This window comes from Pithys albifrons, chromosome 1 (genome assembly GCF_047495875.1).
Source record: "Pithys albifrons albifrons isolate INPA30051 chromosome 1, PitAlb_v1, whole genome shotgun sequence".
Taxonomy (NCBI): domain Eukaryota; kingdom Metazoa; phylum Chordata; class Aves; order Passeriformes; family Thamnophilidae; genus Pithys; species Pithys albifrons.
The window spans coordinates 119,041,585-119,066,728 of record NC_092458.1 but is presented as its reverse complement, the minus strand read 5'-3'; the positions used below and the strand labels follow the sequence as shown (position 1 = coordinate 119,066,728).

General features: G+C 38.4%; 1 protein-coding gene across 2 annotated transcripts in view; it reads right to left on the bottom strand.

The window, feature by feature from the left end:
- USP9X (ubiquitin specific peptidase 9 X-linked) overlaps window positions 1-25,144 on the bottom strand; it is a 102,624-nt gene that overhangs the window by 37,626 nt on the left and 39,854 nt on the right. For both annotated transcript variants that reach the window (XM_071565605.1, XM_071565597.1), the window contains exons 11-23: window positions 22,543-22,647; window positions 20,880-21,086; window positions 20,102-20,238; window positions 14,595-14,728; window positions 9,442-9,529; window positions 7,548-7,890; window positions 5,631-5,726; window positions 3,926-4,137; window positions 2,019-2,259; window positions 1,651-1,800; window positions 1,430-1,550; window positions 815-945; window positions 96-374 (exon numbers count right to left, since the gene is read on the bottom strand). In XM_071565605.1, the coding sequence (XP_071421706.1) occupies window positions 96-374; window positions 815-945; window positions 1,430-1,550; window positions 1,651-1,800; window positions 2,019-2,259; window positions 3,926-4,137; window positions 5,631-5,726; window positions 7,548-7,890; window positions 9,442-9,529; window positions 14,595-14,728; window positions 20,102-20,238; window positions 20,880-21,086; window positions 22,543-22,647 (2,244 nt within the window). The remainder of the gene's footprint in view (window positions 1-95; window positions 375-814; window positions 946-1,429; window positions 1,551-1,650; window positions 1,801-2,018; window positions 2,260-3,925; window positions 4,138-5,630; window positions 5,727-7,547; window positions 7,891-9,441; window positions 9,530-14,594; window positions 14,729-20,101; window positions 20,239-20,879; window positions 21,087-22,542; window positions 22,648-25,144) is intronic.

Here is a 25,144-nt window from a genome sequence, read left to right as displayed (position 1 = left end):
TGGCATCCAGTGCACTCAAAGAATAGACTGTTCATGCAGAGCACGGAGACAACATGAAAAGCAGAGCTATTTGCAGGAAGGAAGATTTATATTACCGGTGAAATTGTACTTGTGCCTTCCACAACTGGCTGACAAGCTTCTGCCACAGCTCGAACATGGCCATATCCAATTGCTGTTAGCAATAATTTGGCTATTTTTAGAGCATTAAGGTAGGCACCCCTTCGAGTTTCCATATCTGCGTTTGGCAGGAAGTTATTTCGGGTCAGCATGCTCAGCACAAGAGGCAAACCCCCACTTTTTAGGAAGTTGTACTGGAAGTCACTGGCATCATCTCCCAGAGGTGCACTGGCAGGCATTAACAAGGCATAAACGACCTGCAGAACAAAACACAGAGTTAACAAACAGCAATGCACCAGGTGGGATATGCATACTGAGCATGAGAACATGTAGGAAATACTACACAGAACCGACTGAGTTGGAAAAGACCTCCGAGATCATCAAGTCCAACCCTTGGTCCAACTCCAGTCCTTTTACCAGATCATGGCACTCAGTGCCACGGCCAATCTCAGTTTAAAAACCTCCAGGGATGGGGAATCCACCCCCTCTCTGGGCAGGCCATTCCAATGCTGACCACTCTCTCTGTAAAACTTAAGCAATACTTTGACAGCACTGGTCCTACACGTTTATTCCAATAAATTGTCAAGTATTTTAATTGTTAATTTCAAATCAGAATTTGATCTTAGCCTTCACTAACAGAGAGGACTGCCACAAAGAGAGATGAAGATTTTTAAATAATAGGCAAAGCACCACAAACCTCAGTTAGGTACAGCACTTGTGAGGCAGAAGGACCAAAGAACAGAGAATCCAGGGATGGACTAAGGCTGCTTTCCCCAAGCTTTGCATGATCTAAACAAATGGCTCTTAGTTTCTCAACTGTAGTGTTATCTGCAATAAAAACACAACTTGTAAGCACTTTGTAACAGAAACACTCCACAACAAGCCACCACTGTTTACAATCGTGAATTTGAAAAATTTTAAGTGTATCAGAACAGTTGCAAAAAGTTAAGAGACAGAATCAGACTATGAGTGTTCTGCAATGGCTGTTACAGTCAAAAGTGATCCTGTTAAAGCAGTGCCACAAAATCACTTCAGAATACAGAATTCAGAATTCTCCCCATTTTCACTGCACTGTGGAAATGAACACCAGTACCAACTGCAAACTGCAAGCCATGCAACTTGATATAGCAGACAAGAAATAACTATTTGGGAGATCATTTCCAGTCCTAATTAGGATAACAGTTTTGAATTACAATATCAATAAATTACTAGAAAATAGAAAGAACTCCTCTACCTTCATTTTTCTGTAACAGGTGAGAAATTATGATACAGGAGATTACAAGATTAAAAAAAGGATAAAATTAAGTTTTACCTGGTGGCATGAGCTTCATAAGAACACGAGCTCCATCTCTAAGGGGTGGCATATTGAGGCTACTGCCCAAGTCTGCAACTTGCCAAAGAAAAGAGATGTATCGAGGATGCAGTGACATGATCTTAAAATAAGCAAATTTTAAAAAACCATTAAAATTGCTAGTTAAAGACAAAGTGTAAGAAAAAAATGTGTTTAAACTGCTGATTTCAGAATAAGCTTACCACTCCAGGCAAACAGCTTTCCACTTCTGGATTTGGACCATCACTGTAGTGATTGCCGTGGTTGCCCGGGGAACCAGTTGAAGAGTCAGAAGAACTATCTGGACTTGAGGGCATATTAGAATTTATCTGTGTGAGCTTAGCCGTAATTAGCTGGAAAACACAATCATAGTTTTAACACCATGCATAAATTAAGATTCTTTACTAATTAAGCCTCTGATATAATGTGAATGGCACAATACAAGGAGCAAGAATAGAACTATTTCACCAGAAATGGTGAAATAAGTGATCCCACGCAGGGGACGTTTTAAGCATTAACAAAAGAGAAGCAACACCTGAATTGATGCAAATAATCAGCCTGCAAAACTTACCGTCTTGTCTTTGAGGTTCAGCTGCCCAATTAGTTTTCTGTCATCTGCAGGGTCCACCAGCTCACCCCCAATGAACAGCTCCACTTTGGTGTGCGCACTGTTGGCTTTGATGCGGTTGAGGATGCAGCGCCGCACTTGGCCAATGGTGTCGTTTGTGTGAGACCAAATATCCAAATCCTCCACCTGTCGGCCTTGGTTTGGAAAACGAACTACCAGGGTGATATGTTTGCCACGGAAAGCTCTGAAAATAAACAAACCAGAAAAAGTTACTTTTGCCTCCATGAAGTAAATTCTTTCCCTGTTGAATTTGTGTTGCAGGTATTTCAATATCAAATCTTCGTGTATGGTGACATTCTCCAGCAGGAGACTGTGACAGCCCCAGCAAATGTAACCAACACACACAGGACCTTTCAAGGAGTCATACTCAGCACAAGTCTATTAATCATATGGTTGAACTTACAGCCAGGTTAAGGAACATCAGCAGAAATTTCAGAATTCTCTTAAGAAGTTTTACATCTTCTCTCTGACTTGTAACTTCCTGATCAAAACGTGCAAAGATCAATTAGACTGGCAATGATGTTTTGCTCTTTTAGCAAAGCAACTCCACTTTAAATGCACCAAGATCAGAAAAAGCCTTCAGGTCACCAAGCCTTAATACCTTCTGTCAAAAGCTGTTACAAGTTTTACATGAGAATTCTAATTTTTAAAATCACGGCTCCTTTAAAAAAATGTAAAGGGGTCAAAAAAGGAAGAAACAGTTTCCCATTAGCAGTGATCAGATCCCACTTCCCACAAGGGCAGGGACTCATTAGCAAAGATGTGCCCAGATAAGCCCAACAAACTAATCCCATGCAACAAAAGGAAGAAACTCCTCAAAAAGCTCGTTGCTAACAAGGCCTGTGAAAGATTAGTCTGATCAAACAAGGACCCCATATGAAAAAAGATGCACCCACAACGGAACAAGAGAACTTTGTTAGGACTAATCAATCAATCAATAAATACAATAAAAACCTGTAGCAACACTGCAAATTACTGACACATCATGAAGAAACAGCAAAGGGCATTTAAAATAAGGATGACAAACCCCCACCATGCCTAAAAATATTTTGTTTTTATCATAAATCAATTGCAGTGTATTCCTGAGGCCTTCTTCCCACAGACAGCAACTATTAACACTGGTATATTTAAACAGTTTTCTATTCTGCTTTTCTATCACCTCTCAGGAAATGAAGTATTTTGTTTATGAAAACATCTACATAACATTGGATTTAAATATTTCTTCTTCTTTATACCAAAACTAAATTAAGGAAGAAACAGCTAGGATTCAAGCTAAGTTTTCCCTCAAGGACAAGTATAAAGAGTGAAGGTATAAAGAAGATAAATATACTTCAAAGTACTGTTCTCTTCTTCCTTCTCTTAGGAGGAACTTAGAGTATTTCACTTAGAGATAATACTAAATCTATACTTCCAAAGTAAGATTAAGATCTCTGTAAACAACTCTGGAAAATGAAAATAAATATTAACAATAGGGCTATGAAAACCAAAGCTTTAACCATGCTAATAACATAAAGAATGGTAGGTATTGCTTTTAAGTAATTATCTGAAAAAAAGAACTATATCCAAAACAATCAAGCCTCAAGGTACATTGTGCTGGTTACAGAAAAATCACCAGCATAGCAGCTTTATTTTCAGGTCTGCTGTCCCTTTCATATATACCTGCATTTGCCTGATATTTCAAATTATTTTTTTAAACACAGTTTCATGTATTAGCAATGAAAATGGAATTCTGAAACTCTGTAAGTACATTCCCTGAACAGAAACCCGTTAGAGCGAAAAAATCACAAAGCTCTTAGTAATGTTTTGGTTTAACAGAAATCAAAGTCACAATACTGCTGTTTCACACATACCTTGACATAGGCAGAATAGTTCTCTCTTCGTGGTAATCACTGTCACATTCATTTATATATTCTCTTAAGACAGTCAGCACTCTCACCATCCGTATGGCCTCCTGCCTCGCACAGTTGATACTGTCCTTATCTCCATCCAACACACACAAAGTATCATAGGAGGCTTTTAGGCGGTCGAAACAGGACTGAATGAAGTCTTCATGAATCACTACCTAATTACATTAAGAAATTGGTGCAATTACAAGAAATATTAAAATCCATCTTTTCAGAAGGATAATCCAATGGTAGCAGTACAAAAATCCCCCAAAGCAAACCATTTAACTAAATCAGCTCCCATTGATAAAATAGCTCTAATTTACTGTGGCTTCAAAAAATCTTGCATGTCATGAGCAGCTGTAACTGTGCACTGCAAACATGTGTGTACATAGAAAAAGGGACAATTTGGACAGAGAACACTAAACTGGACTTTCATGTCATCATTTTCTGACTGTTAATGCATCTCCAGGTGACAATCCAGTACAGGTTAACAGTAAGACAGAACAGAGTGTTTGCAGACTCCCGGAACAACCATCCTGCCCAGCCTCCAAAACCATACACCAAGTTCCAGATACACCAACTTCCTGCATTAACTCAGAAATGGATTTTGAGCTGGATTCAGTGTAGGGGCAGCTGTAGCAACTCCCCTCCTGGTACTGGAGGTGCTGTAAGGTCTCCCCAGAGCCTTCTCTTCTCCTGGCTGAACACTCCAGCTCTCTCAGCTCGTCTTCACAGGAGAGACACTCCGGGCCTCGATCATCTTTGTGGCCTTCTCTGAACTCACTCCAACAGACACATGTCCTTCCTATGCTGGGGGCTCAAGAGCTGGATGCAGCACTCCAGGTGGGGTTTCATGAGAGCAGAGCAGTGGGGCAGATCCCTCCCAGTCTTGCAGTTGATGCTGCTTTGAATGTGGCCCAGGACACGTTTGGCTTTCTGGGCAGTGAGTGCACATCAACATGTTGAGCTCCTGTCCCCCAAGCCGTTCTCCTCAGAGCTGCTCTCAATCATTCTCCTCCCAGCCTGTATTTGTGTCTGGGATTGCTCCAACCCACATGCAGTGCACGACCTTGTGCTTGGCCTTGTCCAACTTCCCAAGGTTCCCACTGGCCCACCTCAAGCCTGCCAAGGACCCCTGGATAACATCCCTTCTAACCTCACAGAAACCCAGCACCTTCTTTCTGCCCACTGAAACGCAGCTCCCAGCAAATATTAACACAGGGAGATAATCTCTGACTTGCTAGAACTCTGCTTGACCATTACATACGGAAACTCTGTGACCCTTTGTAAGGGACATGACAGAAAAAAGAGATTACATTGGCTTGTGACAACACTCCACAGACCCAGCCAGTGAACGTGCCGGTATAAGTAAGTGCCACAATTGGGATTTCCACAAAAGGCTTTCCTAAGTATATGACATTAAATGTTTTCTGAGTAGACAGATCAAATACAACAGACAAACTTATTACAAAAAAAATTATCAGAGTTCAGTCTGCAAGTAGGAGAAAAAACTCTTTAATTCTGCATCTGGCTGGACTCAGGAGTGCACTCTGCAAAACTTGAAAACTATTCTCTGTTTTCAAATCTTTCAACTATAAAAATATCATCAAATTGAATTTTATTTCTGTTTTTCTATCGTATTTCAGACTTCTTGTTGCTTTGTTTTTACCTGATTAACTTGTAACCTTGGGCCAAGATTGGTATAGATCTCCTTAAGAAGGTCTATTGCTCTGTTGGCGATGTCGTCATTTCCCTGAATCACAACCTAGCAGAGTAATAATAAAAAAACCCCCACATTAGAAATCTTAAAACTTGCTGGTATAATATTTAAAACCAAAACTGCTTCTTAAGTATCCTGACACAGCAGTATGTGTAATTTTTTTATGAGACCAAAGTGACTAAAATGCTTAGATACAAAAAGAACACACCTTACACTGAAGGAAATTATATAAAAGTCACAGTTAAGAATTAACTAGTTTTAAAGGAGTTCAGAGAAAAAAAAAAGATGATGTTTCATAAACAGAATAAAAGTAGTGATATATTCATCTTCACAGAATATTCCCATTTTCTCTAGTTTCAGAGAATAAGACAACTATTTTTTCAGATGCATCAGCAAACAGAATTTTCAAGTATTTAAATGGCTGTGAGCAGGCGGAAGGGGGACAGGCAAGTGAATTCTGCTTCTAACCTGATAATCTAAATTTTAATTACCAGTCACCAGGTCTGAAAGCAGGTTTTACAGACAACCCCTGCAGGACACTGAGCTGATGCTTAATGAGTTTTGTCACGCTGATCTGAGTGTGTTGATTCCCAACACTAAAACATGCTATCATCATGTGGACAATCTGTTCACAAACTCTGTGTGAATTTATCTATATAACAATGTGATCTACTTTAGTTTTAACTATTATCACCAGGATTAAAACACCCAACCCTTGAAAAAGGCACAGCCAAAGTTACTGCATGTTGCTGCTGTAGGTGTTCTACAAAAACACAGCCATGATAATCACAGAATCACAGAATTGCTTGGGTTGGAAAAGACCTCAGAGATCATCAAGTCCAACCCTTGGTCCAACTCCAGTCCATTTACCAGATCATGGCACTCAGTGCCACAGCCAAGCTCAGTTGAAAAACCTCCAGGGATGGGGAATCCACCCCCTCTCTGGGCAGCCCATTCCAATGCCTGAGCACTCTCTCTGCAAAGAATTTTTTTCTGATCTCCAACTAAAATTTCCCCTGGCAGAGCTTGAGCCCATCGTGCCCCCTTGTCCTATTGCTGAGAGTCTGGGAGAAGAGACCAACCCCCACCTGGCCAGAACTTCCCTTCAGGTAGTTCTAGACAGTGCTGAGGTCACCACTGAGCCTCCTCTTCTCCAGACTAAACAGCCCCATCTCCCTCAGCCTCTCCCCATAGGACTTGTGCTCCGGTCCCTTCATGCCACAGTGCATCACTGTGGGTTTTAATGCAGCTCTTGGGAACTAGAAACACTCTAAAAAATTATGCAACAGATTCGATACCGATGTTTTTCACCAATAGATCTGGCAAGCCTCAAAAAGCAACAACCTTCTTATTGAACAGGAAGATTGCATATGTATAGAATAAGTGACCATATATAATCCATAGATCCTTGACAGCCACCAGGTTTAGGCAAAGAGAAGGAACCACCCCAGCAGTCACTTGGTCTAATGCAGAATCACCCCAGTTCATCACACTACAAGGAATGCCATAAAGTAGCTTATGAAGGGCAAGAAACAAAAGTTTCATGACAATGTGCATGTGAAAGAAAGAGAAATCTGCAGATAAGTCACCAGGAATGATCCTTTCTTCTTCAGCATTCATTACAGGCAAATTTTTAGTTTCATGTGCATACATAAATATATTTACTTATGTTTCCATTAAATACCAGCCTGCAAAGCCACCAGCCTGCACACTTGCTGGGAAGACAGTGGAGTCAAAAGACATGCACTTACTTTGAAAAAGGAGATTTTTGTAATTTCAGTAAGAAATTACACATTCCTAAAAACATTGAGAGGCTAAAAAAGATTCAGCAGTTAACCCTTCAGATATTTCCTCCAATTAACTCACCCTCCAAAGGTAGTCTAATCCTATTAATTCCAGATCATCCATCATATAGGCTCGTCTCTTTGCTACAAGCTTTCCTTCTCGACAGTTCACAGCTTTGAAGAAACGTTCAAAACATTTCATTCCATTTTCTGTTAATAGGGAAGGATCCAGCTGAAGCACATTATTTTCAAAGAAGTCCTTATTAATGTCAGGGTCTAAGTCTGGTTCATCCCCCATTAGTTTGGAATACCATTTAAAACAGGCTTCGCGATCACAAAGATAAACCGCATTCTCAGCTAAACACTTCCATATCTGCTTCGCCTGCGGGGCACAGAGCCACAGCTGACCATCCTTCAACAAAAATCTTGAGCAAAACAGAGAGACAATTAACAGCACTGTCTAATAGACATCCAGTTACAATTCAGTAAAAAGCACAGGCACAAAGGTCAATATGCATATTATTCATTTATGTAGTAAGTATGACCACAAAAATTTTATTTACATCATCAGTCCACTCATAATTAGCACCATGATTTCTTACTAAGTCTGAATGGATCAAGACTCATATTCCAAACAAAACAAGAATCAAATTCAGCAAAAAATGTCTTACACAAAAATACCAAAGATTGTTTACATTTTATACTCCAATAAATGCACATCTAATGTAAACTATTTCGTTTAAAAGTCAGGTCACAACGTAAGAGAATAAATTAATTCTGCAATCATTCACTGTGTTCCAACACTTGCTTTAGCAAAATTGCAAAAATGGTATCAAGTCTACAGAATAAAGTCAATGAACTGGAAATTTTTCCTTTTATTTAATCAAGTTTTTAATTTCTGTTACGTTATTTAGAAAGAATTATTAAGAACATCAATTCTGAGAGCTAACACTGAAGATGTGTCAGGAGGAACAAATGATAATACTCTTTAGAATAATTTTTCTGATTCAAAATCATTTCTATGTAAAAGAAATCAGGTACTAAGTTACAGCTTTTCAAAAATTGCTACAGATTCTACACTGACAGCCATGAGACTTCATAAATTTCTGTACACTAACAAGCAGTGAACTTAAATCTAAAGAAGTTACCATTTTTAACATGCAGGAAAGACAAATTAAGTCTACCCATATGCTATTCTGTAATTTCATTAAACAGTTAACACTGAAGTTTAATTTATAAGAATTCTTGGTAAAATTTTTAAAAGGAAAAAAAAGTCTCCCTTGGAAAACAAGCAAAGAAGACTTCAGAACTTGACAGTTCAAGTATTTTTACTTGTCAAAAAAAAGTTAAAAACAACTAAGACTAAGCACCACCACACTGCAGCTCTATAATGAGCAGAGATCCTTTGTTCTCTTATTTTATTCAAACAGCAGCTGGCCAAAAGTCATCCAATTTTATGCCACTCTCTTTCTAGGGCTCAGTTGCTGACAGTCCAACATCAGTGACTGGCAAAACTGTAAGTTATGATCATGGATTTAAATCTGGTGTGGTACAACAAGTAAGGACACATGGCCAGACCCCTGTTTGGAGTATTTGAAACTTTCAGCCAAGTTACCCCAACAGGGATGTGACTGTATCCACCTGCACATTATATTCCAGTCAGCAGGTTCTGCACACAGACAGGAAAAAACATACAAATCTTAGTGCAGAATGAGAGCCCTGGATGGCAAAGATACCAGTAAACTTCATTTGAATATTCCACAGTATATTTCACACAATATTCCCCTCAGGGCAGGGGGGAACCCAAACCAACAAACCAAAACAAAACCATTGAGTATAATTTCACATCTGATTTTTGAAATAAGTTAACACAATTTAAAGCTGTAGAAGAAAAAGAAATGCAAAGGGTTTTTTTCTCTTTAAAGCATTAAGAGTTTTGTTACAGAAGTGGAACAAACGTTCAAGTTCAAACTCACCGTAAGAAGTTAAGTCGCTCCTGCACTTCCTGCACGTGGCTGTATCTGCTTCCTGGTCTCACAGTTTGAGGATCATACTCCCCATGCTCTGCAAATAAAAAGTTTTATCAGACAAGACATTCAGAAAATGAATGCTGACTCCACAGGACAGGATGTATTTAAAGACTTGCTATTTTGAATATAATAAAAACCACTCAAAACCCAGTAAACTTTCAGCAAGGTACATGAAAAGTTTTCACCAAACTACTACTGGTTAATATTTCATCCTAAATTAAAATGAGTACAGGCAAAGACTACCGAGGTCTATGATTAAATCAACAATTATGTGTAGATACATGTGCCTATTGTTCAGTACAATGAAAGTATTACAGAAAAAATAAGAACCTGCATTCTATTTATTCAAGTCAATTTTTCCTAACTTTAAGTAGTTAGTTTGAAGTCAGAAGTCAGCTAGAAATGAAACTATATCAAGCATGTAATTCAGATTATCCAGTGGAGGCTTTTTTCTGCTTTAGTTTTGTTACAGAGCATCTTTTCCAAGATTTATGTTTTCCATTTTTAGGCTTTTCCTCTCCAGAGGAATTAATTACTCCATTTCTTTAACACCTTTATAAGTAGTTATGTACATAACATCACTCAGGGGAAGAAAATGTAAGACAACTTTATCTACTGCAAGTTTTCAAATACAAGACCCAAATGCCTGCAATTCTGACCGGCTTGAAACAAGTAATTTGAACATAGGGCAAGAAGTCAGAAAGTCAAACTTTTACCTGGATTTTGTCAAATCTCAGCACAATACTTTGCTTCACAGAACAGAGACTTTGGTGTGGTTTTGTTTGGTTGTTTGGGGTTTTTTTAATTAAAGAGATACCATCTAGATCTCTACATGCACTGCCTTCATCTGTACTAGCACTAGTTCATCATGACACATGTCCATTAGGACAGCTCCATTATGTACTAATTAATGCTGTATTTCTTATTTGCACAAGTGTACAGGTCGCCTTTAGCTAAGATGGCCCAGCAATGACAGACTGTACCATGGAAACAGCAAGACAATAGTAGAATGTATCTTCAGAGTTGAAAATTAGTAACTCTTTATTATATCGGGGAGGGGAAAAACATCCAAACCACACCAGTCTAACAGCTGAAGGGCAAAACTAAGAGAAAAATAATTGTCACATTGCTCCCTATATCCACTTCTAGAAGGTGCCTTATCTTAAAAATAAAACAAAAGGGGAAACAGAAGGCAAGTAGTTAACTGATATCTGCAAAACTGGAGACATGTTCACTAAAAATCCTTCAGAATTTTCAATTATAACACTAATGAAGTAATCATAAATAGGTAATTATCAAAAGAAGAAATATGAAAAGAAAAACCCCCAAAGGTAGCCAAACAAAAAAATTTCAGTATTACAAGTAGAAAACTGGTAAAACTTGCTATGGCTCCAGAATAAGAAGCAATTAGAGTAGACAAGCATATTTCAGAGAAATTAAAACTAATTACTTGAAGTGTTAGGGGTTCTGGGTGGTTTTTTTGTTTTTCCTTTTTGAGTGGGTGGTGGTGCTGTTTCCACTATAGAGACTGGGATTTTTTGTCCTGCCTGGAGTTTAATTCACAACGTCAGCACTGGCAGTGACAGAAGAACTCAAGTGTTCAAAGGCACCTGGATGCCCAAAGGCACAATGGATGCACTTCAGAATTATAGAACACTCTGAATTACAAAAAATTCGCTTTCCCTAAATATTCTCTGTATCAGATTCTTTCTGCATCTGCCAGATTTATTTTCTAATCTGTGCAATTCACAGCAAGTCCAAGTGTGATCTCCTTAAAAATTCTTTTTACATACTGGAGCAGAAGAATGAATGGAGAAATTATGGATCAAGAAGTGACTGGTTGAAAATTTAAGTCTAGTTAGTGATAAACACACATGGAAGATCACATGGCACAATTTCTACAATAATTACATTTCATCAAGACTGGATTTTTTTATTACTTCAGAAAAACAGAAGATAAAGGAGAACTGACTGGCAATCTTTCAAAATTGTCAAAAGGTCTTTGATAAATCATCAAAAATATGAAACTGTGACCTCCTTCAGGACTACAGAATGCAATAGCAGTTGTCTCATCTCATGAAGACTTTTCAGCATTGGAGGAAAGGGTGAGTTCAGTAGGAGGGAAAACAATAAAGTGTGGAAAAAAATCAGAAACAGATTAGGCATCTCTTTAACAAGGCAAACATATAAAAGGGAGTATCATAGAAAATACTCTGCATTAGCCAATAAGAGGGGAATAGGAACACTATTCTCTACCACAGAATACAACTACAGAAACCTTCAAAGAAAATAAAAATGTGACAAATTCAAAATTAATTTTAAAATATCCAAAATTACACAATCATTGCAGTGTTAACTGCCAAAGAGATCTGTTGATAACTGGATTTTTTTTATTTCTATGGCATTTGTTTGACCTGTGCTGTCTGGATATCTGCCTTGAATTTTCTCCCTCTGTTTCATTCACCTTCTCCAGACAAGCTTAATTCCACAGCTTCCAGTTCTTTCTGTCCTCACACACATAATCTTCTTTCTTCTCCTTTCATTTATTCCCTTTCCTTTATATGCCCCCCTGGCATATTTTCTCCTCCTCCACAAAAGCACAGAAGACAAACTTCACAGTGCTCCGTGTTCTGCTCTATTTAGCATATAAAGCTGAAAATTGAGGAGTTTTGGACCAGAATTGTGTCTTACAATCTTCTTACAGTATCTGCAACATTAGGAGGTATTTTCTGATTGCCCTCAATAATGTAATAAAGCATCTAATAAAAAAAATCTGTGCTATTATTCACCTGGTTTTGTTCTCTGATGCAAATGGGAAGTTCTGCAGTGGCTTTGTCTCAAGAAAGCATAATTTAATTGCTTTGTAATTAGATTAAATTTAAACCCTTTACACACATGTAATTCCTATCACACTGAAGATGTCCATATTCCTACTTAACTGAGTCATTACGGCTGGGGAGGGGCAGGGCAATGGGATGTGACTGAAATTAATCAAAAAAGTTCATACACCAACAGTGTGTGTAGGTATTTCTGGGTAAAGGCAGCACTGCATTAAAATTAAACAGCTGCTGATTATGTTTCCTTCCAAACACTGAGGCCAAACCCCAGATTTCACAGCTGGCCAAAGTCCAAGAGAAAGAAAAACAGAATCACAAACTGTAACACATCAATATAGTTAAAATATGAAGCTCATTGCAAATAAATGGCATTTTTGCATCATGTTAGCAAAGTTAAAAGCACTCCAACAGTCTACAGGAGTTCCATGACTAACACTTGTTCTGTTCCACCCTTCTGTGGAGACTAAGCCTAAGAACAGACCAAATAATTTAGTATTATTTTGTTATGGGTTTAGCTAGGTAGATCTAAATCTACACTTTAGATTTCAGACTAGGCCTGAGACTATCAGCTGACTTGAGCTGGGCTGGGCTGGCTGACAGCTGAGTACTGGCCAATGGTATTCCATACCATATTCCAACATCATCTCTAAGTGTAAGAGCCCATGTGAGAGTGGCTTGGTCAGTTATTTCCAGCTGTGGTCCCAGGAGGACACACTGTGCTGTCCAAGGAAAGACAGGAGGCCCAGGCCCAGAGCACCAGCTCACCATCATGTTATCTTAGGGAAGTAAAATGTTTGCTCTTAGTCTTTCTGCTTAAGTCTGTCTCTCTGGGGATTGAGTCTCTGGAGTGATTTGCAGTCAGAATGGTGGGATTTGTGTTCAATGGGGAGTGCTGAGTTATTTCCTGTTATTTCTAACTTATGTGTGTGTTATATTGTAGTTTCCTTTAATTTTCTCATTTCTTTATAAATATATATAATTAGTTTAAGTTTAACCTGTTTTGAAGGTTTTTTTCTTTTCTCCCTTTTCTCACCAGAGAGAAGGAGGCTCTAACACTCTGTGTTGGGCAGTTGGCATTTTGCCAGCTCAACCCAAGACATATTTTAACCTTAATTAGCGCAATGCCATCATTAATTAAGGAACTTAAATTAGGGTAATACCCCCCTGTATTTCTGAAAAGAGAAATGTATTTGCAGTGTGCAGATTTAACCAGATGTCCCTCTCTCTGACCTACACCTGGTTGAAGAGACCACCTTCACAGAGCATCAAAATCCACCCAAGTCCGCAAGGATGCATTTTTGATATCTTTTATATAAATCATATATATTGAGTACTCCAAAATTAAAGGCATGTCTAGGCAACCTTCCCAAGTGTTGTAAGACACAAACTTTACAATACACAAATATCTTGTCCTCTCTGGACAATTACACCGAAACCCTCCACAACATCCTGTGTCACACTTAATGTGCAACTGGAAGGCTGGCAGGTGTTCTGATGCCAGGGCAGAACAGTCCCTGGTTCCAGTGAGTACAGTCAGTGATGGGGAACAGGGGCATGAATCTCCTCCTCTCACTTCTGTTGGCTTAATTTTATATTAAAATACTGTAGCCCAGTGTAACAAGGAGTGTCCTGGTCTGCCATTCTCCCTCAGTTTCACTCTTCTACCTCAGTGGAAAAGTTAATCCAGTCAAGAGGGTAAATTCAGCAAAGGGCTGAGTTTTGCCTAAATATATAAATACTAACACAATATGATGCTGCCAAAGTGCTTCCAGTAACAACTGCAGTGAGAAAAAGACTGAAGAGAAATGGGAGTTTCCCAGTAAAAAGAAATGGTATCTCTATGGATTGAAGTCCTTCTCCCTGGCAAATTCCAAATATTGGCCTCAAATACAGGTGATTAAAACTTCTCTAAGAAGTCTTCAAAAATTCCAAACTAGAAGTTTTACTACTATGATTTTCCACCAAAATAACTATCCTGGCCTAACCTAAGTAGGGCAGAAAGATGTTTATCAACCCACAGATAAATGAGAGCTGTCACTTCCTCATATTCTGCTATAAACACACATTTTCAATTATAAAAAAGAAAAAAATAGCATTTTAAGATTTTCTTACCCGATCAGACATCCCAAAGGCCATCAACCCCCCTTGAAAATTTAACAAATAAAACTTCACAGTTATTTTATTATGGGAATTTGCTTTTAATTCCATTTTCAGCTCAAGTTTTCACACACTTTATGAGGCAATTTTTTTGTTCAGACCTACCTTTAGCATACTGCCTCATGCTTTCCATGTAGGCTGAGAGATTTTCTGCCACCAACGTAACCAGGGCGTGATTGTGCTGGAGTTGATTGATTAAGTCATGTCGGTAAAACACGTGGGGACTTCTCTGGGTTTGACTGAAATGAAAACACAAGTGTTACAGCAAATCAGAGAAGTCCTGCACCCAACAGGCCAGAAATCAACTGAAGAAAATAATCTTTGATGCAAGTTCCTAACAGATTGTGAACAGAAGTCATAAGTTTTCTTCTGATGTACCAACAGCACTTGCAAGTTACTAAAAGCAGCAAATTTGTGGGGATTATACAGTTAAAATATGTATGAAAAATATCAAACTGCATTCTGCTGCAGGGGGAATATTTGTACCACAACAGAACAGAAATACCTGCCCACAAGGTGCACAGTAATGACAGAGACCCTCAACTGCTGTATAACTACAACACACATATTCAGTTTCTTCCTCAGCCATCTGAAATTAATTTCTATATTTAATATTAAAACACTAGGTGCGTTTTAATTATAATTAAAACTCAAGACCATCATGAAAGAACACTAGCCAATAATCACAACAATTATTTCAACACTTAAAAAAACCTGCAAACAGTATTGCCTTTTTTCTAACAATATATCTATCTGAAAAAAATGTTGGTACAAACAAAACAAGCAGTTACACAGAGCACACAGCCAAACAAATCCAGAAAAGACCAAAAAAATAAATAATTGGATTATAAATTCAAGACCTGATGAAAAATGCTGCTCTTAAACAACACCAGACATATTTGGATTACAAAAATAAACTGCAGAAAAAAACACAGAGCTTGGGTCCAGGACCCACAAGCCGTGAACACGACTGAGTTCTAGAACTTGGGGACTCATCTCTGCAGGACTCAAAATGTCTCAACTGCCACAGCTGTAGATCAGAACACTGATCCTGACAGCACAAACAAGGTAAAACTAGTGCTGCTCTTCCGTGGCAAACAGAAAATAAGAAAACAAGTGGGTGTCAAGGGGAAGAGTGGCATTCCTCATAAGAATCATAGAATCCATTGGGTTGGAAAAGACCTCCGAGATCATCAAGTCCAACCCTTGGTCCACTCCAGTCCCTTTACCAGATCATGGCACTCAGTGCCACGGCCAATCTCAGTCTAAAAACCTCCAGGGTCAGAGAATCCACCCCCTCTCTGGGCAGCCCATTCCAATGCCCGATTACTCTCTCTGGAAAGAATTTTTCCCTGATCTCCAACTTCAATTTCCCCTGGCAGAGCTTGAGCCCGTGCCCCCTTGTCCTATTGCTGACTGCCTTAGCACTCAGCTGATCCCACAGCCTGCTCTGAGGAAATAAAAATGTCATTTCAGAATTGTTCTCCTTTGCTTCAACACTTCAAAAAGCAGACCCCAAAATTAACTGCATGGATGACAGGTAGGAATCCTCATTCTCCCTAAGGAAACAGGGTCTCTGCACTACGTGCCCCACAGCACTCCACAGAATTGCCACACTTGTAGAGACAAGTGGGGAAGGCAAGAAATCCCAGATCCAGCATCAGCTGACAATGATCTTGCAGCTGAGAACTGCATCTCACTGTAGATGTAACAACAACAGACAAACTGACTCACTGGGCCAAAGATCAGTGTCAGTCTGGGTTTAAGAGAGAAGCCATCAACACCCTGTAAATAAGTTTTTTATTTGCAACCAACAGAATTTGCCCTGCTAAGCACTGTGGTCTTCAGAAGATTTAATTCCACAATACGCAGAATTTTCTAAAACAGCATGAAAGGGGCACTTAAATCACAAATTGTATTAAAAAACCCCAAAGACTGAGACATTTGTCAGGGAGAGAAAACAAAATGGATGGAAGCATGAAAGAAAAAACATAGAGGACTTCATTGACTCAGAGAGAACGATTTGTTTTCACTTTAAGAAACTTCCCAATTATGCTTCATTCCATCTCCACCAACCCTCCTTACTGAGAATAAACCAGCAGCAAACTCAGCAAAAGACTGAGGTCTCTATTTTAGCAGCTACCCAAGATGTTGCCTCTGGACAGAGCTGCAATCACAAAGGGCAACAGTAAATAAGAACACTGACTACTTGGGAAATACATAGGATGAAACAACTAAAGGAACAAACAGAAGTAAGATGGGGGGTTTTGCAGAATTCAACATTGGAGTGCATATTTACACTTACAAAATTATGCATTTGTATCAGTCTTGCAAAGTGCAGACAAATGAAGGCTTCATCAGCAGAAGACCACAATGTTCTGTGCCGGGAATTTTTCACTTCTACCCTTTCTCAACCACATGCACAAACAGCAAATCTGCACACAGACTGGTCAGCAACTACTTCTAAGAGGTGAATAATTGTAATAACTACACTGAGCAGCTCTGAGTTGTGAATTGTTACACAGTGTTTGTGAGCTACATTTGAGATGTTATTTTGATTGAGTCAAAGGGAAAATTACTGTCTTTAGATACAGGGAAAAAAGCTGATCTGACAAGATCTTCTGTCATGTTTTCTAGTATTAAATTCCACATGCAACTAAAATTTTCCCTAAGCTTCTAGTAATAGACTATATGATGATGTTGCCATTAGAACACACTACTTTAATGTTTAATATTAATACACATCAGTTACTACACACTCATTAATGGGTAATAACTGAGGACTATAAACACTGAGGCTAACAGCAAAACTCATATTTTCATGTTTCTACTAAACAGATACCAAAAGCCAATGTAACAAAAGGAAAAACAGCATTTTAAAATGGATGACAAAGTATTTTGGAAACATGAAAAAAAAAACGTTTCATAGCCAGAATGTTTATCTGCTAGAAAAATACTGGCAAATTGACAAGGGCGAAATTCCAATCTACTTAATTTAAATAGATTTAAAACATTATTTATCTGCACATATAACTTGCCCAACATAACAGTGTACATGTAACTCAGCTTTCGAAGATGAGAGTTGTGCTAAATGAATGAATGACATGTACCATTAAAAAAGTGCAGACACAAACTCCAAACAGCAGGGACCAATGCCAGCAAATTCCACTACTTAGGTTAAACAGTGACTTGAAGCATCACAGTTGCCTTAAAGCACTTACAAACCCCCTGAGCTCCCACTGCTCAGTTAGTTTTTCTGGGCAAGAAATTTAGGACATGGATCTTCTACTGCTTGAGCAGACACAGGTCAAACCAAAGTGCTTGACATTGGTCTACAGGAGGCTCTACCTCCCTCAGTCAACACACAGAAAATTAGGATGATGATTAATTATCTGTACACTAAAGGTCAGTATGTTGAGTAAAAGACTCTTCCTTAGTATTGATTTATATCCTTGCACCTGTAAGAGTCCCTGCACTTACCTAAGAATTATTTTCTGTTGTAATTCTGGTTAGGCTGAACTTTCCAAAACATGTAGCATTTCTCTGTGCTCAGGGAGACAAATTTTTGCCAAATCAACTGTACAAGCAACTTTGTTCAACTGCATGAATAACTAGCAACAATTAAAACCTCCCTCTCAAATGAATTTCTACAGTGCCAATGGCATAAGATAATTTTTATTTATTTTTGCAAAGAATCAGCAGTCTTTGCTGTTCTGGATTCACTTTTCACTGCCAGTGCCAATCAACTGAACCCCCCCAAAAGAGGAGCATAAAGAAGATGGGGGTTCATGTTGCAGACAGAAAGCTCTGTGACATTTTTTGAGACAGTTGTCACAAACACCTGTTTTGACCTATTTTTGATCCAAAATCTAGCATGATCTTAAGCATTAAAGTTTTAAGTCAGATAAGGTAAGCTGATAGAACAGGTATGGGATGCATGAATTACAATTTCCAAACCATACCAATAATAAGAGTTATCAGAAACTAAGAGGACTGGAAAGTCATGGATTATTCCAAAATTATGTTTTCAGTCCGTAGGTTTCCCTGTCATCTGGGCTGTAACACCACCTGACCAAAAAAACACCCTGAACAGGATCTTGCTAACAAAGGATTCTCCACAGGAAGAGGTCTTAGTAAGTCCCTTGATTAAAAGGTTCAATTCAAAGTTGACTTTCCTGCCATATTTGTTTTCAAATCCTGCATAAATATGAGGTGTTGTTACATACTGCAGTGCAGATTGCCTGGAAATCTGAGGAAGAGATGGTCTGATAAGCAAAGAAGAGAGACATTCAAGCCATATAACTGTACAGAGACCATACAGGAAACCTGCACTGTCACAATGATAAAAGAATTTGGTTTCTCCAAAGTTTACTGCAGAGTAGAAACCTAAACCAGTGCCTTGAATCAGCTCAGCTTCAATAATTTCTTAAAGCAAAGCATCTTTGTTAAGGCTCTATTTTAAAAGCATCCAAACTGAACAGTTACTCTGAACAACCAGGTAGCCTGATTTGCCTGATCTTACAGTATGAAAAGGGTTAAGGACTCCAAGGCACAAAAAACAGACTTTTCTGCTAATTATCAGGTAACTCTGTGCCCTTGTTGGATAAACCTCAAGCAATCATTAATGTGAAAGTGTAAAGGACTAAAATGCAATGAAAAATATGTTGCAATCTAAATGAATAAAGAAAACTCCAAAAGCCAGGAATGCAGTATTATCACAACTCCTGAAAATGGTATCAGCAAGAAGATAGTGTTGTGCAGACTGAACCTTGTTTTCCTTAACTTTCCCTGACTTGATCCTCCTTGTAGGCCAACTGTAATGGCAACATTGATTTGAATAGTTTATCTGTGCTCAAGAATTAAAACAAAGCAATTGTGCAACCCTGATAAGCAAACAGTATTTTTCTGAAGTCTGTAAAAATTCTGATGTGGATACAAATAGTGTTATGAGCACAGAACCTCAGCAATTTGTCTTGTGGGATGACATTTAAAATAATTAAAGCAAGTATTTCTGCTTTAACAAGTCCAAACAGACAAAGGCTTTTCATTTTTTCTTCCTTTTAGAGACAAACATCAAATGAACCCCCATAAAACAAGCAAACCCCCTCCCCCCAATAAAACAAATCCTACACATTTCTAATCTATTCCATTCAGGAGAGAAAAACTCAGTATTTTTCCCGGACCAGTGTGTCGCTTTTGATTTCATGTATATAAACTACATGATCTGCATGAATTTGCCATCAAAGAACAGGGATGGGTGTTTGTATTTATGCATGTGCACACATCCATGTAGACAATATATTCATACTAATTCCACTAATTTCATTGTTAGGCAAGGAAGTCCATGAGTAACAGAAAAACAAACTCAGATTTTCCACTAGACTACTACCATAAAAATTAATAAAAGCATGTTTGAAGAAGTAGTTAATGGTCTCTTACTGAATTTTTAGGCTATTTATACACACTAAAACAAACTGAAGAACATCTTCCAGCACAAGTTATGATTTTATCTAAAGTTTCCCGACCTCTTGTAAAAAAAAAAAAATAAATTTGCCTCATTCCAACCCATCCAACTTTTAACAGACGAAATTTTATTTGCATTCAATTCTTACCTCAAGTTCTGTGGTGCTTCACCAAACAAACTGCAAATCTCTCTGATTTGTTTCAGTGCAGGAATGACCCATTTGTCGTTTGTGCGAAGTTCTTCTATAAAACGATCTATCCACTGGATCTTTTGTGTATCCCGATCCTTAGAGAACACCAGTTTATAATCAAAATCAAGTACATGGCAGAACTATCGTAATTCCCTTAATTTGTTTCCAAGATAGGACAAACATACAAAGCCAAACAAATCCTCCATCACCTGAGTTCTGAGGCACAAGAGCACAAGGGAAGTGCCTGAGCAGCACGACATGCCAGCAGCAGCCACCAGAGTGCTACAACCCACCCCTGCCTTCCAGCACTCACTACTCATTTAACAAGTGTTTAAATTATTTGCTCACTCTTCTCCCATTTATTTCTGCTCACTAATAAGGACTTACTGGAAAAAACCCCACCAAAATAAATCAATATAATCCAGTTTGGAGGCTTTTCCTTTCTCCCTATTTACTCTGGTATAGCTCTTTTCCAGTTCTTCCAGAGTCCTCATTGCAGTATGTGCATGACAATTGGAACGAGACAGGCAAACTGATGCACTTCACTCTCTCCAGTTAAAGCACACACTGTGTTAATTAAAATATGTCCCATAACATTTTAGAAGTACCAGGATGCTAGTAGAGTAATAGATATCTATAAGGAACACTTCCATTAATTTACTAAATCGCTTCAATTTTTCATGGGGAACAGAATGAAACTGATTTCTTTCACAGTAGAACACACCAGATTACTCACCTGTGAACAGCTGTAATCTAAGATTTTAATATGGGCACTAAGAGCCTGGTCCATGATATCAACTGGCACATCATCACTGTGAGCCAAATTCCACAGGAGGTTCAGCACTTTGTGTGCCATGACACCATCCTTGTCATCCTCTGCGAGGCGACGAATTAACTCCAGCAGCTTCTCACGCTGTTTCTTGCTTGCATTCGTCCAACTTGCCTAAGAAAATATTTAAAAAAATATTACAACAGTCTTTTTTTTACATTCCACACATCGCCTGCACCATTAACAAATGATGCAACAATAAAGTGATGCAACTACACAAGGCACTTTCACATTCACTTCTTTCATTAAATCACACATTAGAGCAATACATAAGCCAGACAGAACTGAAGAGCTCTGCTAGTATTTACAACTGAAATGTATTTAAACTGAGGGTTCAAAAAGGTAGGTCTTTGTTTGAAGATCATAGTTGTGCTTGTAAAAGTTAACATTACCATTGACAAGCTCACCAACAGTCAAAGTAAAGAATGGACTCAGCTGTTTCTTGCAAATGCTTTCACAGAACTCTTACAAGACTTCTTAAATTACTTACAATCACTTGATTAAATGAGTAAAATTTTAATACCACTTCTGAATCTGACTGAAACACCTCCTCTGAATGAAAGTAAACTCTTTCTGAGTAAGTTTTCAATGTAGCATCACTTTGTATCTGCCTCTCAAGATCAGGCACAAGAGTTTATACACAGAATTTCTGAGCACTGAATTCAGTATCTGACCTGCTGAACATTACACTCATTCACCAATCTACAGAACCCCACTAAGGAGAGCACAGATGCAGGTAAGCCAAAATATACCTATAATACATTCATCTAAAAACAGAAAACAGAGTCTGCAAAGCTGGTTTGCATTCTCTGGTAGGGCAGATCATGTCCCAAAAGAGAAACATCAAAACAAACCAGAGCGCATCACTATCTGAAAGCTGCAAATGTTAAATGTTGTACATAAAAAGCCTGTGAGTAACTAAACTTTCAGAATCCAGTTGTTTTCTGATTTCAATCAAATCATTATATGTTTACAAACATTCAACTTTATCTTCCTGGGACTGTTTCATTCTGTCTGTGTGCTGAACAGAGAAAAATGATTCCAAGATAAAGAGGAAGCTGTGAGGGGGGAACGGAAGTCCTTGATCTCCTCACTCAGAGATCAAAAGCAGCACTGCCTGATAAACCTGACAAAACCTACTCTAATGCCAGGAGAAAAACTTAATTTACTAAATCATCAACAATTATTAATTTGAAGCAAATGAAAAAAGGTATTTGAAAGACTTGTTTTATTTTCCTATGCTCCCATGATTGCTAGAAGTACCTTCAATACTACAGGCTTTAACAGATGTGCATTCCCCCAAAGGGTTCAAAACAGAAAACAAAACTCTCTACTGAACAACCATAACAAGGCTTTGTTTTAGACAGGAAGTAAATCGAAAATCTCACAAGAAGTGCTCATTAAAGATCAGCATTTCTGGAATTAAATATTACAGACTGTTGGTACACATTAACAAGTCTTCTAACACACCAAAACTGACTGTATCTAAATTAAGTAGAAAGTAAGACACTGAAAAAGCCACAGATCTCACAACCCACCTCCTGAATACAGCCCAAACACGCATAATTACCTTAAAACAATCAAACAGGTGATCAAGCTGTTCAGGAGAGAAATCCCAAGCTAATTTTGCGAGAAGATCATGTACATTTTTTACAATGGCTTCATGTTTTCCTGCCTGTCAAGAAGAGAAAAAGAATCCACCAACATTTGTAGCAATTCATATTAAGTCAAGCGGCAAAACATCCAACATCATTTGTACAGGCAGACTGAGGTGCCCGGCAAGGACAGCTGGTGCTGTGGGAGCAAACTGAGGATTTGCTTCACTGGGAATTCACAGTATTCAGATTTCCCTTGTATGTGTAACTATTTAACTGTGCCCTGTGTGTGTGCACAAGTAACTATTTAGAATATAAATACTGCAGCATCACAATTTATTTTTTGTTGCTGTTACAAAATCAAGCTGGAACAGTGAACAAGAAGGTCTAAAGGGTATTTTAACTTACAAATCAGTATTTTAATTTAATGTTGGTTTGCATGTTTGTTTTTCTTTTTCTTTAATAACAAAGGACTGAAAATCAATTTCTACAATGAATTTAATTCAAGTGCAGTAAACAAACTTTCACTATTTCCACATAGTTTCTGAGGCTGAAGAACTTCCTTTGTGCAGTGGATTCACAGACATCTAAAGCTCCCTATTACAAACAACTTGTTGGCAGACAACATTTTAGAGTCCACCAGCTTTTAATCTTACAAATCCAACAATCCAGCAACTAAGGACAAGATGTTGAGTTTTATACTAGATGCAGTTTTAACCCAGAGTTTGGTGTACATCACAAATTTGACATTTAAGGGGGAAGACAATAAGGGGAAAAAAGGTAGTTTCATTCTAACTCTGAGCATAAAGAAAATTTCCTGCCTGGGCTGGAAAAGGTAACCTGTACTTTACATGTGAACTCAAAACCAACAAATTTGGACTACGTGGATCAACAGCTGATTTACTGTAGAAAATGTTCCAGTAAGAGATAATTAAAAAATGCAGAGCAAATACCCAGAATACACATTCTGATGTCATTAATTTTGTACACTATTAAAAATATATACATAAGCAGTTTTGAAATTCAATTCCTTCTAAAAACTTGCACCAGTAATTCACTTAAAAACAAAAAGCAGACCAATAGCTTTGTTACATGCTGTGCCTTATATTCTTTAGTGTGCCATAAACTGTAATTAAAAAAAAAGTCAATTTAGGAAGTAATATTCATTTTCATGTTATGGGTCAGATCATGAAAGGGGCAATTACTAAACCCCTTTGATTTTGCAAAATATTGTATAATTTTTGCCTCTTACCAGGCCATTTCCTGGATAGAAAGCAAAACTGAGAGGATGCAGGGCAGAAAGAGCATCTACAATACAACAAATAAAAGGAGAAGTCTGCACAGCTCCTGCAGGGAGCAAGAAGGGTGAGAGCAAGGCAGTAACAACCTTGTCTTGGGAAGTTTCTGACAGACATGGGGAAGCAGCACCAGACAGGGGGAGGAGACAAAAGGCACGTGGTGCCTGCCCAGGCCAGCTTGCTGTGCAGCAACAGGGAAGTGCCTACAAAGCTCCAATTAAATACTCCAGAATAATGAGACTTCAACCTCTGCCATTTTGTGTCTTGTCCAGCTGGATCTTTCCCTGCAACTCCAGGGGCTGCAACTTAATGCTTGTCTTTAGAGACTCCCAGCATTACTCCTGTACTGTGAGCATTGGCTTTATAAGACAGGAAAACACGTCAATAAAATTAAAACTTAGGTTGCCTTCTGAAGGCAAAAGCAACTTGACTATATTACTTTAATAAACTACTTATTTTTCCTCCAGCTCTTTCTAAGATTCTGTGGTGAATGCTCACCCTCTAAACCCAGGCAGCAGCACAGCAGCTCGAGCCCAAAAGCAAAACCTCACCAATGCTGCAGAGGCCAAGCTAAAATAACCTGCCTGTTATATAAAGCTACACAGTAAATCAACTCCTCACTACTGAATTTCATGCTCCAGCTGCTCCTAGAACAGTCATTTAATAAGAACTTCTAAAACCCACTGCACACAGGGAGTAGTGAAGTTGGTAAAAATCACTCTGTACCAGCAGATTCTGGTATTCTTAAATTTTAGTCTATTTTAATTTCATGGCTAAAGCTGCAGTGAAATCATCTACCTGAATAAGAGCTACTTTCACAAAAAAAAATACAGGGCAAAACTACAGCAAGGCCCCTGCAGTACAAAGCACTGAAAGGCATAAGAAGTTAGCAGAGCAAGCTGGGTATTGGAGGGCAAGGGAGACTTATCCCTAAATTACTCCTGTTAATTCATTCTTAGATACTGGGGGTTTTTTCAACTGTTGGGGACTTTCTCTCTCTTTTAGGGGTTCTACCACTTGTTCAGAGTTCTCCAGAAGTGTGGCAAGTTTGACTCCAACGAGCTTATCCACACCCATTTGCAGACACTAGGAATTGCTTGGAAAACATTTTTCCCAAATTTCAGTGATTGTTTTCCCCTCTACTTAAAAGTGAGGCTCTAATACAGCTAAAACAAGCCTACTAACAGCAAACTGACCTCTCAAAGTCTCTTTTTTTGTCCCACGAGTATCTTGTAGTTTGGAAATCTCTACAGACCACAAGTCAAACTCTAACTCTGCT